General features: G+C 41.0%; 1 protein-coding gene across 1 annotated transcript; it reads right to left on the bottom strand.

Annotated features, from left to right (window-relative positions):
- Positions 1 to 706: 706 nt before the first annotated feature.
- Positions 707 to 10904, bottom strand: CCDC90B (coiled-coil domain containing 90B). Its single transcript, XM_084302131.1, has 9 exons — positions 10761 to 10904; positions 8857 to 8976; positions 6229 to 6332; positions 5205 to 5306; positions 4464 to 4505; positions 4310 to 4381; positions 4151 to 4204; positions 3253 to 3367; positions 707 to 2126 (listed from the first exon to the last, which is right to left on the bottom strand). The coding sequence occupies exons 1-9, from the start codon at positions 10870 to 10872 to the stop codon at positions 2071 to 2073; spliced, it is 777 nt and encodes a 258-aa protein (XP_084158257.1). The 5' UTR covers positions 10873 to 10904; the 3' UTR covers positions 707 to 2070.
- Between the last annotated feature and the right edge of the window lie 840 nt (positions 10905 to 11744).

The raw sequence follows: 11744 nt of genomic DNA, 5'->3' as shown, positions 1-11744 counted from the left end.
ACAGGGCATGTTGCGGTTAGGAATAGCAATCCTGACATCCCTGCCCTGACATTTAATGGCTTTACACATAATAAAGATTTTTTTCTCTTATCTGCATGCTATTGTGAAGTTATTTTCCTCTGGAGCTCCCACCATGCATTAACATTTTGGCTGTCTCTGTTCCAATAAATCTTTGTATTATAGATGGTAATTTGCTAGTGCTTGAATCCTCATCTGTCTTCTTAGCTACCTAAGGAAACAATCTCTGCAAGTTTTGAAGTTACTGGAAAAAAATCAAATTGTATTTGTGTGCATACACAAGAGACTGTGGGAGAGGCATGCTACAGAACAACATAAGCCTTGTTACAAAGAGGAGAAATCCAGTCTCCAGAGCCCTCCTCAAGGTGTAGGTGGTAGGAAGCTGTAGTAGATAAAATTTCATACATCACTGCTGGAGCTATTCTCATGTAGGAATAGTGCAAAAGATGAACATAGGTCTTTCAGCGAACTTCAGAAATAGTTATAGCTCATACTAGGATGGATTTGTATATGCAACAGTTACAAGAGACAAGTCACTGCCTGAAGTTCTTGCTGCTGGCTCCTGTGCCTATGTCACTAGCACAACAGAAAAGACAGCCTCATTTCTCAACACAACAGCACTGTGCTCATTATAGACCCCACATTTTTACAATCTGGTAATCTGTATTAAAGTCTCTCAGACAGCAAATGTAAGAGATTAATTTTATTTTCATAAATGTAGATGGCAAATACATAATGTCATGCACTGAATACAAGAACTTGCAGGATAGCAGCAAGTTCAACTGCAAACAGAACTGCAATAAAAAAGTTGCCACTATACAGCACTATAAACTCTGTACCCCATAAAGGGCTTACTCTGATAAAGTATAGTCCAGGAAGGGCTTTTTTATTTTTTATTATTACTATTAAAAGAAATCTACCTAAGCATAGGCATTTGTACTCAAGATGTGACTGCTTCAGGGAAGGCATCCACCCTTTACATCCCATCTCTGGAACTAGAGCTGTGAAGGCCTTGCAGAAAGCAGAGGAGGGATCATCACCTGAAGGTTGAGCCTGCCTCGCAGCATTATGGACCACTCCAGAGGAGCATGGAGATGGGAGCAGGACAACCAGAGCCACATTGGCACTATCTGAGGTGCTGAGTTTCTGTGCCACAAGCCCGATCTGATATCCAGAAAACACACAACTGTTTTTTTGGAAATACTTGGTACTCCTTGAAGGGAGGAGTTAAGAGCACTTGTCAGTCCCAGGGTTGTATGCAGTTGGTGAGAACAGAGGCATTTCCCCTCGGAAAGAGGAGGACAGAAATTATCCCATTAGAGAACTGGCCTCTGGGGTTACAGAGATTGTAAGAGATATTAAAAATAACTAAATCTGTAGAGACATTTTCATTTTACATGAGATTTTAACTGTATGTAAACCATTTTTCAAGAAGAACACGGATTCTTTAGTAAAGGCCTTGGAGTGTGTTTATATATATATATATATAAATATATATATATATTCATATTTATTTATGAAAATAGAAAACGAAAGGGCCAAGCTTCAACCCATCACAAAAAACAGGCACAGACTAAAGGCAAACATCCAGCTCCTATTTTTCAGTTTACGTTGCTTGGTCAGGGTAGATCTGCTGGAATTCTCCTGTGTTGGTAATACTAATTTAGAAACAGTAGTCCCATATTCTCATGGGTATGTCAAGTATTTAGTATCTCCAGTTTGAGTGGAGCTGAGAGCACTGGAAGTGTTCTAAAATACAACAGACTTGATTCTAAAACCTATTAGGAAACACTTGCTAATTTTATATAGGAAATCTTTTGAAATAAATACATTATTCAATAGGGGACAATGAAATATTACTATTAGTTGCCTACTCCACACTCAATTATTTTGATCTTTAGTGTTACAAAGTCAGAAAACACTTCAGTGCACACTAAGAGTATCAAAACAAAAAGGTACCAAATTTATCTAAGCTCAACTGTGATCATCTAGTTGATGTTGCTTGGGTGGCCTTTTCTCCAGCTGTATTTGATGCACTCATTCCATTTACATCTATTTCCAGAACCTGTAAAATCCCAGTGCTATTGCTAAGCAAGTGAATACTGAAGCTGTTAAAAAAAAAAAAAAATAGTAATTAGATGAATGCTAAATCATATCACCTTTTAAATACAGGAAATTAATTGCAAACATATAGAAGGATAACTAAAGTACTACTTCTGAAACTTCCTCTATTGTTACAGCTGTGAAAATTCTGGAAAACAATGACTTGTCTCAGGTGCAGCATCCTGCATGGTAGCACTGCCTAGACAGTGAGACAGGAGGTCAAACTACTTAGCAGCCTGCAGAACCATTTTTTCAGGAACACATCTGAGTCACAGTGGATAACAGAGCACAACAGACTACAGTGATTTTTACTGTTGTTGCCCATCTATCAGTAACTGTATTACAAAATAGAAGGCTGTATCAGGTCTTTCATTAAACATGATTAAAAAGATTTTCCACTGAGCAAAATGACAACAAGCATTTCACATGACACTAGGATATCATCTCTGAAGTTTGATGAGTTGTCTTCCAGATTTGTTGAACCAGTGTTTTCCCTCTCAACTTGTTCTCTTTTCCAAATGTAACTAGGTTTCCCTCTGAACTTGTTCTTACTTCCAAATATAATGTGTAACTGCCTTCTTATCCAGCTCAAATGAAATACAGATTGCATTGGTTACACATTGAAAACTCCATCACAAATCAGACTTAAATTTGTTCTGCTTTGTAGAGGAACTCTACAAAGTACTGCCACAGTGAAGCTGTGTAGAAGTCAGAATAGGAGATGGAACTGCTCACTCTTAGGCTAATCCTCAAAGCTTGCTAACATTCTCAAGCAATCTCTGGAAAACTTTTGAAGCAACCCTGCCACATAAACTGTCAGAGTAGACAGGGTATTTTGATTTCTTTCCCAACCTATTTATTTATTTATTTTAATGTCCATGGTCCTCCTAATCCCAGGTTGGGGCACAATCATACACCAACCGCAGTGTTTGTTGTGTTCTCACCTCTTCTGTGCTATGTGTTCCATTTCTTTCAATCATGGGGGGGGAAGCCCCCACCAAATTTGAGTTATCAGCTGCTGCGCAGCTGACTTTTTGAATTCACTTGGCGAGTAATCTTGAGTAAGTCTTGAAAAAAAATTTACACATCCAAAACACTCCACTGGCACTCACCTCCTTGCCTATCACATACCTGCCAAGTAACGTATTGTATCCAGTTTATTCGATTCCATCAGTGTTTTTAAGGAAGCTATTTCAGTGTCAATTTTATTACTGATTTCTGAAATAACGCTGTTGGTACTTGAATCCTGAAACATTAAGAGAGGGCATATATTTGACAATGATCTCAAGCTTTGCAAAACCAAACAGAAATACCATGCTACCAGCAACAAGAAAGAGAAATTTCCAACCTATCAGTGAAGTAAAATATTTAATTCCTAAGTGATCTTCGAAAACACAGAACAGCATTTAATACAATCCAGGAAGGATATTAAGGATGGAATAGAAAAAGAGAAAAAAAATCTGTATGACCTAAGTTTTATCTCTGATTTGCCAAGTGCCTCCTAAAGGAGGCATGCTACAATGTGCAGATAGTACCCCTGAATTTTTGCTGAACAAAGTTTTAAGAATTCACGAGCCATATCTGGGAAATGGATGAGATGCTGAAGATGGGAAACGTCCATCATCAGCCTCTTAAGATTTCAGTGCCTTCAAGGAGGCTTTAAGGACTGCCAGCCCTTGAAACTTGCTTGGCTGTAGGTATCTGAACCATCCCACTGGCAGGGCTGACCAGCTCATCCCTTAGCACTGGGGAGAGCAGCATGCTGGTGCATGCCCACCTGTAACAGCCTACACAAAGGCACTCTGGAAGGGAGGGAATGAGTCTTGTACACCTTCTGCTTGGGTGATGTTTTGCACAAATCCCCCACACTGAAGCAATAATCACGTACAACATGTGTATGTGATACATGCTGACATTTTGTTTTACTACATTCAAGTATCTATTAAGCTTCTCAAAAGCTGTGTGTTCATGCAACATGTAATGTATAACTATCCTGCTCAATATAAAATGGCTTTTATTCACTACTTACTTTTTTATGAAACTCTGTAGTTGCCTCCATCAATTTCCTTTCTTGATCTGTAAACTGTGGATAAAAGATAAATTACAATTGTAGATAAAGATAAATTACAATTTATGTCATTACCAAATGACATAAAACTGGGCAGAGTATCTTCATAGACCAGCTTACCATATCTGTCACTCTGCTCCTCTCCAGGTTTATATCTAGCTTACTGTCAGCTCGGATTTTACCGGTTTCATTCTGTAGAACAAAAAAAAAATATCAAGAAAATAACTATTTAATTCCCCCAGCATGAGTGTATAGCTACTTGCTGTTTACTCACCATTAACTGCTGTTTAACTTGATCTAATTCAATTTTCATTTTCTAGATGAAGAGGAAAAAAAGTTTTTAGTAAAGTCAGAAAAATGCTGGCCAAGCCAATCAGTTCTGTGTTACTGCTGTAAGTGATTACTCTTCCACAATTTTTCTCTCAGCAGAGCAATTTGTTCCTAGTTATGCTAGTTAGGCTATTTAATCTATATCCTATAGATTATCTATATTCTGTGTAGTATATCTATACAGCCAGATATGATCTGCTGGAAATTTTTCATAAAGCAAAGGAATCATTTTGTGAAGACTTACAATGAAGATCTTGTGATTCTCAGACTAAAGAGAGCAGAAAAACACTAAAATGCTGTCAGGCAAAACTAAAACATGTCTAAATCACCAGTTTAATTAAATTGTTGCAAAGAAATGGCTGACTGTTCTCCCTGGATTATGCTCTTAATGGTGACAAGGCTAATGGAATCATCCCTAAATAAAAATACAGAAGGTGATTACAAGATGTGACCATTTTTTTCTCTTTCCAGAGGAATTAAACAAGTTGTATGAAATTAAATATACTTTTATACAATCCCAGAAGTTGCAACATATAAACATTTCAACTCCTGGTAAAAAGCATCCATAATTACTTCTATGTAAATATTTTGCACCACAGAAATATACAACAAATATAATCCAATTTAATTACACTAAATGAACTGCAATTTAACTGCTTACTTAAAAATGCTTGTTTATTAGTACCTCATTCTCAGCTCTCAAGTTTGCAAATTCACTTTTTTCCAGAATAACCATATCTTTTCGAATGGAGTCCAAATGTGCCATTATCTGCTGTAAAGTTATTTCCTTAGAAACAACAAAAAAAAGTCAATGATTAAGTTTCACACTTTCCAATAAGAAAAGATTTTAATGTTTAAACTTACGAAATTAGCTACAGCAAAGCATAAAAACATGAAGGGTCTCCAACAGGAAAGTGACAGAATCATAGAATTTCATGGCTGCAACTGTTTTTTGACAGACTTGAGAAAAGCAGACTGTGTTTTTTCCAGTTGCTTTTATGTTAACTCTGAATTTAAGCAAAAAAGCCAGAGGTATCTAGTCTAAGCATTTATGAAGTGAAACAAAAAAAATTCAGATTTGTCCTTCCATTTTCAATGAATGTTCAGTAGCTTATCAAACAAGTTGGCAGTTTGAATCCAGCTCCTAACTAAGCACTTAGGGGCATCCACAGCTTCTCTGTCAGGGCAGCCTGTTCCACTGCCTCCCCACCCTCTGAGTGAAGAATTTCCTCTAATCTAATCTAAACCTACCCTCTTGTAGTTTAAAGCCATTCCCCCTTGTCCTATCACTGCAACTCCTGACAAAGAGTCCCTCCCCAGCTTTCCTGCAGGACACTGTAGGTACTGGCAGGCTGCTGTAAGGTCTTCCTGGAGCCTTCTCTTCTCAAGGCTGAACAACCCCAACTCCCTCAGACTGTCTTCACAGGAGAGGTGCTACAGCCCTCTCATCATCCATGTAGTTCTCTAGATTCGCTCTAATAATTCCATGTCCTTCTTGGACCCCAGAGCTGAAGGCAGGGCTCCAGGTGGGGTCTCATGAGAGCACAGCAGAGGGGGACAGAGGGTATTCTTAGCATCACCCTGAGACCTAGCTCAGTAAGCTATTTATAGTACTATAGAGAGTTGCACTTGTTCTTTAAATATGCAAGCATGTGCCATTATACTTATACAGTGCTGAATATTTATACACACCATAAATAAGTTCTTACCTGCTGAGCCTGGGTAACCATATCCTTATAGACTGTGTCTAAACTGACATTCGACAGGGTGATTAATGCCGATACAATGGTCTCTGCTTGTTCTTTTGCAAAGCCTGAAAAACAGGTGAAGGATGAGAAATTAAGGTAACATTAGAAGGCTGGGTGACGAGTAGAGCAAGAGGTCCACAATAAATCGGGACACTGAAGTGCTGTACATAGTTACAGTAGCAAACGGGAAATCACACAGTTACTGAAAACTGATGGTGAAAGCTGGTCAGTGTGACATGTCACTACTTAAAAAACAGACAATGCTGCAAAAACCTGAAGATCATTAACTTTCAATACACTGAAACAGTCTTTGCAAGCAGCTGATGGGACTACCAAATTTCTGTACTGTTTAACTGCTAATGCGTTATAAAAATAGTTGAGCAAAATTTTACTTTATTATAAACCTTTGCAAATTCTACTAAACCCAAACTTACCTTTGGCCATGCACCACGTATCCTACAGAATAATAAAATTAAAAGGTGAGTCTGCATATATTCAAAGTTTCCTGCACAGGTGTGAATACATGTAAAACTCATTTGAAAACTGCTGTATCTATTGACTTTACAATTCAGGCTGCAAGATGTGTGCTTTCTGAGGATAAAAATTACACTTTGTTGATAGCTCAGTGCAATTTTGAACTGTTTGAAGATGATGTATGGTAAAGAGTGGAAAAAAAAAAAAAGCTGCCACGTCAGTTAAATCTGATTCAGTGCTGTGGGCTTGGACCCTAACAATCTATTTCCAGCAATCTCTCTGATGTGTTGTATTTCAGTTGCTCCATTTCCCAGCTTGGGATCAATTAACTTTTCATTGAAATATGCTTTCAAAGCAAATTATTAAGAAAAACATCAGTGAACTCTTCTGAAGTACAGGACTCTAACTGTACCACTGGCTTGTATTATTACAAAAGCTCTCATGCTTTATGACATTTTTCTTCCACTAAGAGGTGTGGTTGCATCGCTTCAGTTTCTCTAAATTTTCAGGGTTGCTTAGGTTCTTGCTATTTCTTTTGCTTTTCCTCTATTCTTACTTGCTGCTTGGAAGTTTAGAAAATGTGAAGAAATTCATACATGCAAGAGTTAAGACACCAGAGCCTGAAAACTGTCTGCAGCAAGTCTGACAAACATTAAAAGCATCCCTTAGCTTTGTGATTTCTTTTACCTTTTCAAAGGTAAAATAATTTTTTCACCTTTTTTCTTTACCTTTTTTGTGATTTCTTTTAACTTTACCTTTACAGCCCTGTCACTGTGATACTAAAGGGTCTGTTGTAGTTATGGAACAAATTAATAAACTGCTTTACAACAGCAGACCAGCATCAGACAGACTTCACCTTACGTTCTAAAGGAACTAGACAGAGAAATAGCTGAATTAGTACTCAGGACAAGTAACATCTAACAAGCTATCCTGGCTCCTCGAGTACTGGAAAGTGACAAATACAACATCAGTTCTAACAATAATTCCAGAAGAGATGTAAAGAACTAGGGGCTGACAAGTCAGACACACATGAAATGAACAAAAACAGAAAAAAAAATACATTAGCGTACTATTAAGAGTCTTCTAAGTACTAAGACACATTATTAGTAGACCTTAACAATGGAAAAAATCCTAACTCAATTGGATAAAGCTGCAGCTGTCACTTAGGAGAAAGATCTTGCGATTGTAACAGAGAATTGATAGCCTGACAAAAACATCAGCTCAATGCTTAGGAGGATCACCAGAGCAAACCAAACTTTAGGAATTATTTAGGAAAAAAAAAAAAGAGTAGAGAATAAAATAGATGTAATGTCAGTTTTCAAATCCATGGGACATCCAGTTGTCAGGTAATGCCAGCAGCTCTGTTCCTGCCCCTATGAGGCAGCTACTGCTTGGGAAAATCCAATGAACTAAGAATCTTCTGTTTGAAAAAAAATAATGATGGAGGAACATGACATACGTTTACATAATCTTAAGAGACGTGAGAGATCAAATGTTCATTCCTCCTTCCTTCAAAAGGACTGAGGGGCATCAAATTAACACAGTTGAAGCCAGGTTCTACATAAACAAAAGGAAGTATTTTTCCACACAATGAGTGGCCTTCTGAAACTCCATGACAAAGGACGTTGTGGGTACTAACCGGCCCAGAGTAGTTCAGGGCCTTAATGAACTTACAGAAGGAATTCACTTGGAGGTCACCAAAACTCCTACCCAGCACAAAAGACCTCCAAGGTGAGAGCAGCTGGAGACCTAGAAGGTACGAGAAATGTGCCACTCATCTGCCCCATTTTTACATTCTTCTGCAGACAAAGACTCGCAGTCCTGCTAAGGGACAGAACCCCAGGCTAGACAGATCCTTCAGCTGACAAAAGACAACCACATTCACTAAATAAAAGAACAGGTATTAAGGATATATCGTGCTGGAAGACGCTATGTAAATTTACCTACAGCTACAAAAAAAGGTAAATTTAATGTAAGATTTAATTTGTATGGTTACAGAAGCATCAAAAAGTATCAGATGCCTAGCCTGCACCAGATTTTAGTACTTTAGTACTGAAGTACTATAGTACTTTAATTCCAAGTTTTTCTGTGAATTATTTAACAGACATCACTTACCGTGGGCTTCCAGATCCTGCACTAAGGCATGAGTATCAAAAGTCACTCTCCTCTGCTCCAGTGGAGTGATATCAACTCTTCTCACATCGTATGAATTCCTAAGGAGCGTGGCAGCAAAACCTGGAAGTGACAAACAGGTCTCTGAAACTTCACCCAGTTGGTTTATCATGCGATACGGTAATTTTCTTTCACCGTAGAAAAGCCACATGGAAGTTGCAACAAAAAGCTGCGTCCTTTTGGTTCCCTGGTTACAGCACACATCTGAAGCCACCAGTCCTCTCTTTTCTTAGGGAATCTATACCACCCAGGACTCGCACATCAATTTTAAGTGTGTTCATATAACTAGAGAGCCGTGCAGGACAAGCATCCCGATACACAAGAAATAAAACTACCACAAGTAACAACAATAGGAGAAACCTGATTTAAGTGATGTTTCTCAACTTTTAAAACATGACCTTTCCAACACACTGGCAGTTTGTGCTGCTTACTGTTAACAATTGTTTGGCTCTTCACAGAATCCCTCAACTATATTCTCTTTACACATTCTCCTACCGCTATCCAGCAGAGAGTGCCAGGCGTGCAGATAAAGGTACACACACATTACACAGATCTAACATTCAGGATTAATTTGTTGGTTCACCAGTAACTGGGTGAAAAAGCAATGCTGGTACCTAACACATCCTAGATCTCCTTAGATCAAGACCCACCCTGCTTATTGTGTTAGTAACTTCCCACAGGATGCTTTTGGCTTCTCCACCTTTATTTCAAGGATACTTTTCAGTTCATCTCATCACCATACACCTTGCTGATTGCATTCTGACAGAATCTTTGTTATCAAAAATGCTCTGTTACTTCTAAATGCACACTTACTTGAAACCTCCCTGTCTCTCTCTGTTAATGAAACTGTTTTTTCTTTTCTTTAGGTGTTTACTTGAATGCTTTTTATCATTTAAACCAAAAGGAAGTTATGCTGTGACACTGCTAGATAAGTGCTACCTTTTATTGTCTCTAAAGAAGTGACTTAAACTAAGCTAGATGTAGTATCCAAATCAAAGTCCATGTTAGATTTAAGATGAGAGAAAAGAAAAAAAGCGCGTTTACATACATGAACTACATACAACTCATTGCAAGTAACTCTAAAACTTAACACCCCTCCCATTGAGTCATAACAGCTTTCATTTATAGAGCTCTTTGTCTGCTAAATGTGTCGACTGATTTTTTCTCCGGGTTTACCAGGGCTTGCAGTGACAGGAAAAGTGGCAATAGTTTTGCTGAAAGAGAGCATGTTTCAACTGGACTTATGCTAGATTTTTTTTTCCTTTTAAACAATGAGGTGGTGAGGCCCTGGCACAGGCTGCCCAGAGGAGCTGTGGATGCCCCATCCCCGGAGGTGTTCAAGGCCAGGCTGATGGGGCTTTGGGCAGCCTGCTCAGCTGGGAGGTGTAGGGAGGCTTGGTATCGAAGGTCTTTAAAGGTCCCTTCCGACCCAAGCTGTGATTCTGTGACACATGTCTGACACCGCCTCTCTCAAAAAAGCTAATATTACAGCACAAATCTTCTGGTACCCTATACAAGCTGCCAGCACTCTGAGCGCACCTCTCCGTGCCCCTCCGCTACCTTCTACTGCTCCTCCTGCACCCGAGAGCTGCTGCCAGCCCCCCAGCTCCTGCGGGCACCTCCTCCCCCGGCAGCCGTTCTGCGCTCCCCCCGCAGAGGCCCCCACGACCCCCTTCAGGGGGGCCGCCCCCGCCGAGGGCCCAGCTCCCCCCCACGCCACCTCCACCCCGAGGCCCCCTCCTGCCGCCTCCGCCCCGCGTCACCGGGCGGCTCCCGGGGCTCGCCCGTGGGCTCTGCGGCTCCCAGCGGGCCGCGAGCCAAACCACGGCCCCTCGGCCGCCTCTCACCTCTGCGAGGAACCGGAGGGAGCGCGGCCCGAGGCGGCTGAGGGGGGAGCGGGGCCGGCCGGGAGGCGGCCCCGGAGGCGAGGAGAGCAGCGCGGCGCCCGCCGCCCCTCATCGCCGCCCCAGCCGCCAGGCGCCAGGCACCGCCCGCCCGCCGCACCGCCCTCCTCCGCTCGGCCCCGCGGGCAGCGCTGGGAAGCGGAGTCCTCGGAGGGACGGCGAGCAGGGGAGGAGCCGTAGCGCAGAGAGCAGGAAGGGCTCCAGCCGCCGCTTTGGGTTGTCGGCGGGCTTCCCTCAGGCGCCGTGGTGGGGTCGTCCTCTCTTACCAGCTCTGGTTATCGCCAGCAACTTTGGCTATATGCAGTGAAGAGTTACATATGCGTGAAGTTTCCCAGTATGCCTATATATGCATAACCTATCCCCGCTTTGGGATTAAGCAAACCCCCATTCTTCTGTGAAATGTGTTCATCTGATTTGTGTCAATACGGAACAATGCTAGGGCCGCATGATGGAATGTGACCTGTCTTACATACCCTTGTATAACCACAAGTCTGAGAGAAACAGAGTGGTTAGCGTATATAGTTCTTGTATCTTGCAAAAGAATGGTCTAGCAATTCGTGTCAATAAGGGATTTGAAGGGTTAACATTGAGGCCCAAGTCTGGGTGTGTGTAATAAATGACTGAGTCCCAAATAGAATTGCAGTTAAAGTCTACAATTTATTAAATGAATAGAGGCAAGCAAACAGCGCTGGGTGCACCGGCTGTCTGCTCCACCAAGACGCACACAAGTTACATCAGGCGGCTGGCTTTTATGCTCCTAGGCAAATACATATTCAAAACCACTTTTGGAAAAGGCAGACATTATAATTAGTTTCCCAGGACCTGAATCATCCCACGGACGCATGCGTATCAGTCTCCAGTGGTCCCTCCGGGGGTTGCTTGTACTGAAGGCTCGTAGTCTTCCTCCCAGGCTTTGTCCTTTAATCG

The sequence above is a fragment of the Netta rufina genome, assembly GCF_964035555.1.
Source record: "Netta rufina genome assembly, chromosome: 1".
Classification (NCBI taxonomy): domain Eukaryota; kingdom Metazoa; phylum Chordata; class Aves; order Anseriformes; family Anatidae; genus Netta; species Netta rufina.
The sequence above is the reverse complement of the archived record's forward strand: the minus strand, read 5'-3'. Positions and strand labels throughout refer to the sequence as shown.

Excerpts from the sequence above, each read along its gene's own strand:
- CCDC90B (XM_084302131.1), bottom strand. The coding sequence starts at position 10,872 with ATGAGGGGCGGCGGGCGCCGCGCTGCTCTCCTCGCCTCCGGGGCCGCC. Across the intron at positions 5,307-6,228 it reads TGGTTACCCAGGCTCAGCAG|GAAATAACTTTACAGCAGAT; the intron begins GTAAGAACTTAT and ends GTTGTTTCTAAG. Across the intron at positions 4,506-5,204 it reads ACTTGAGAGCTGAGAATGAG|AAAATGAAAATTGAATTAGA; the intron begins GTACTAATAAAC and ends CTCTTCATCTAG.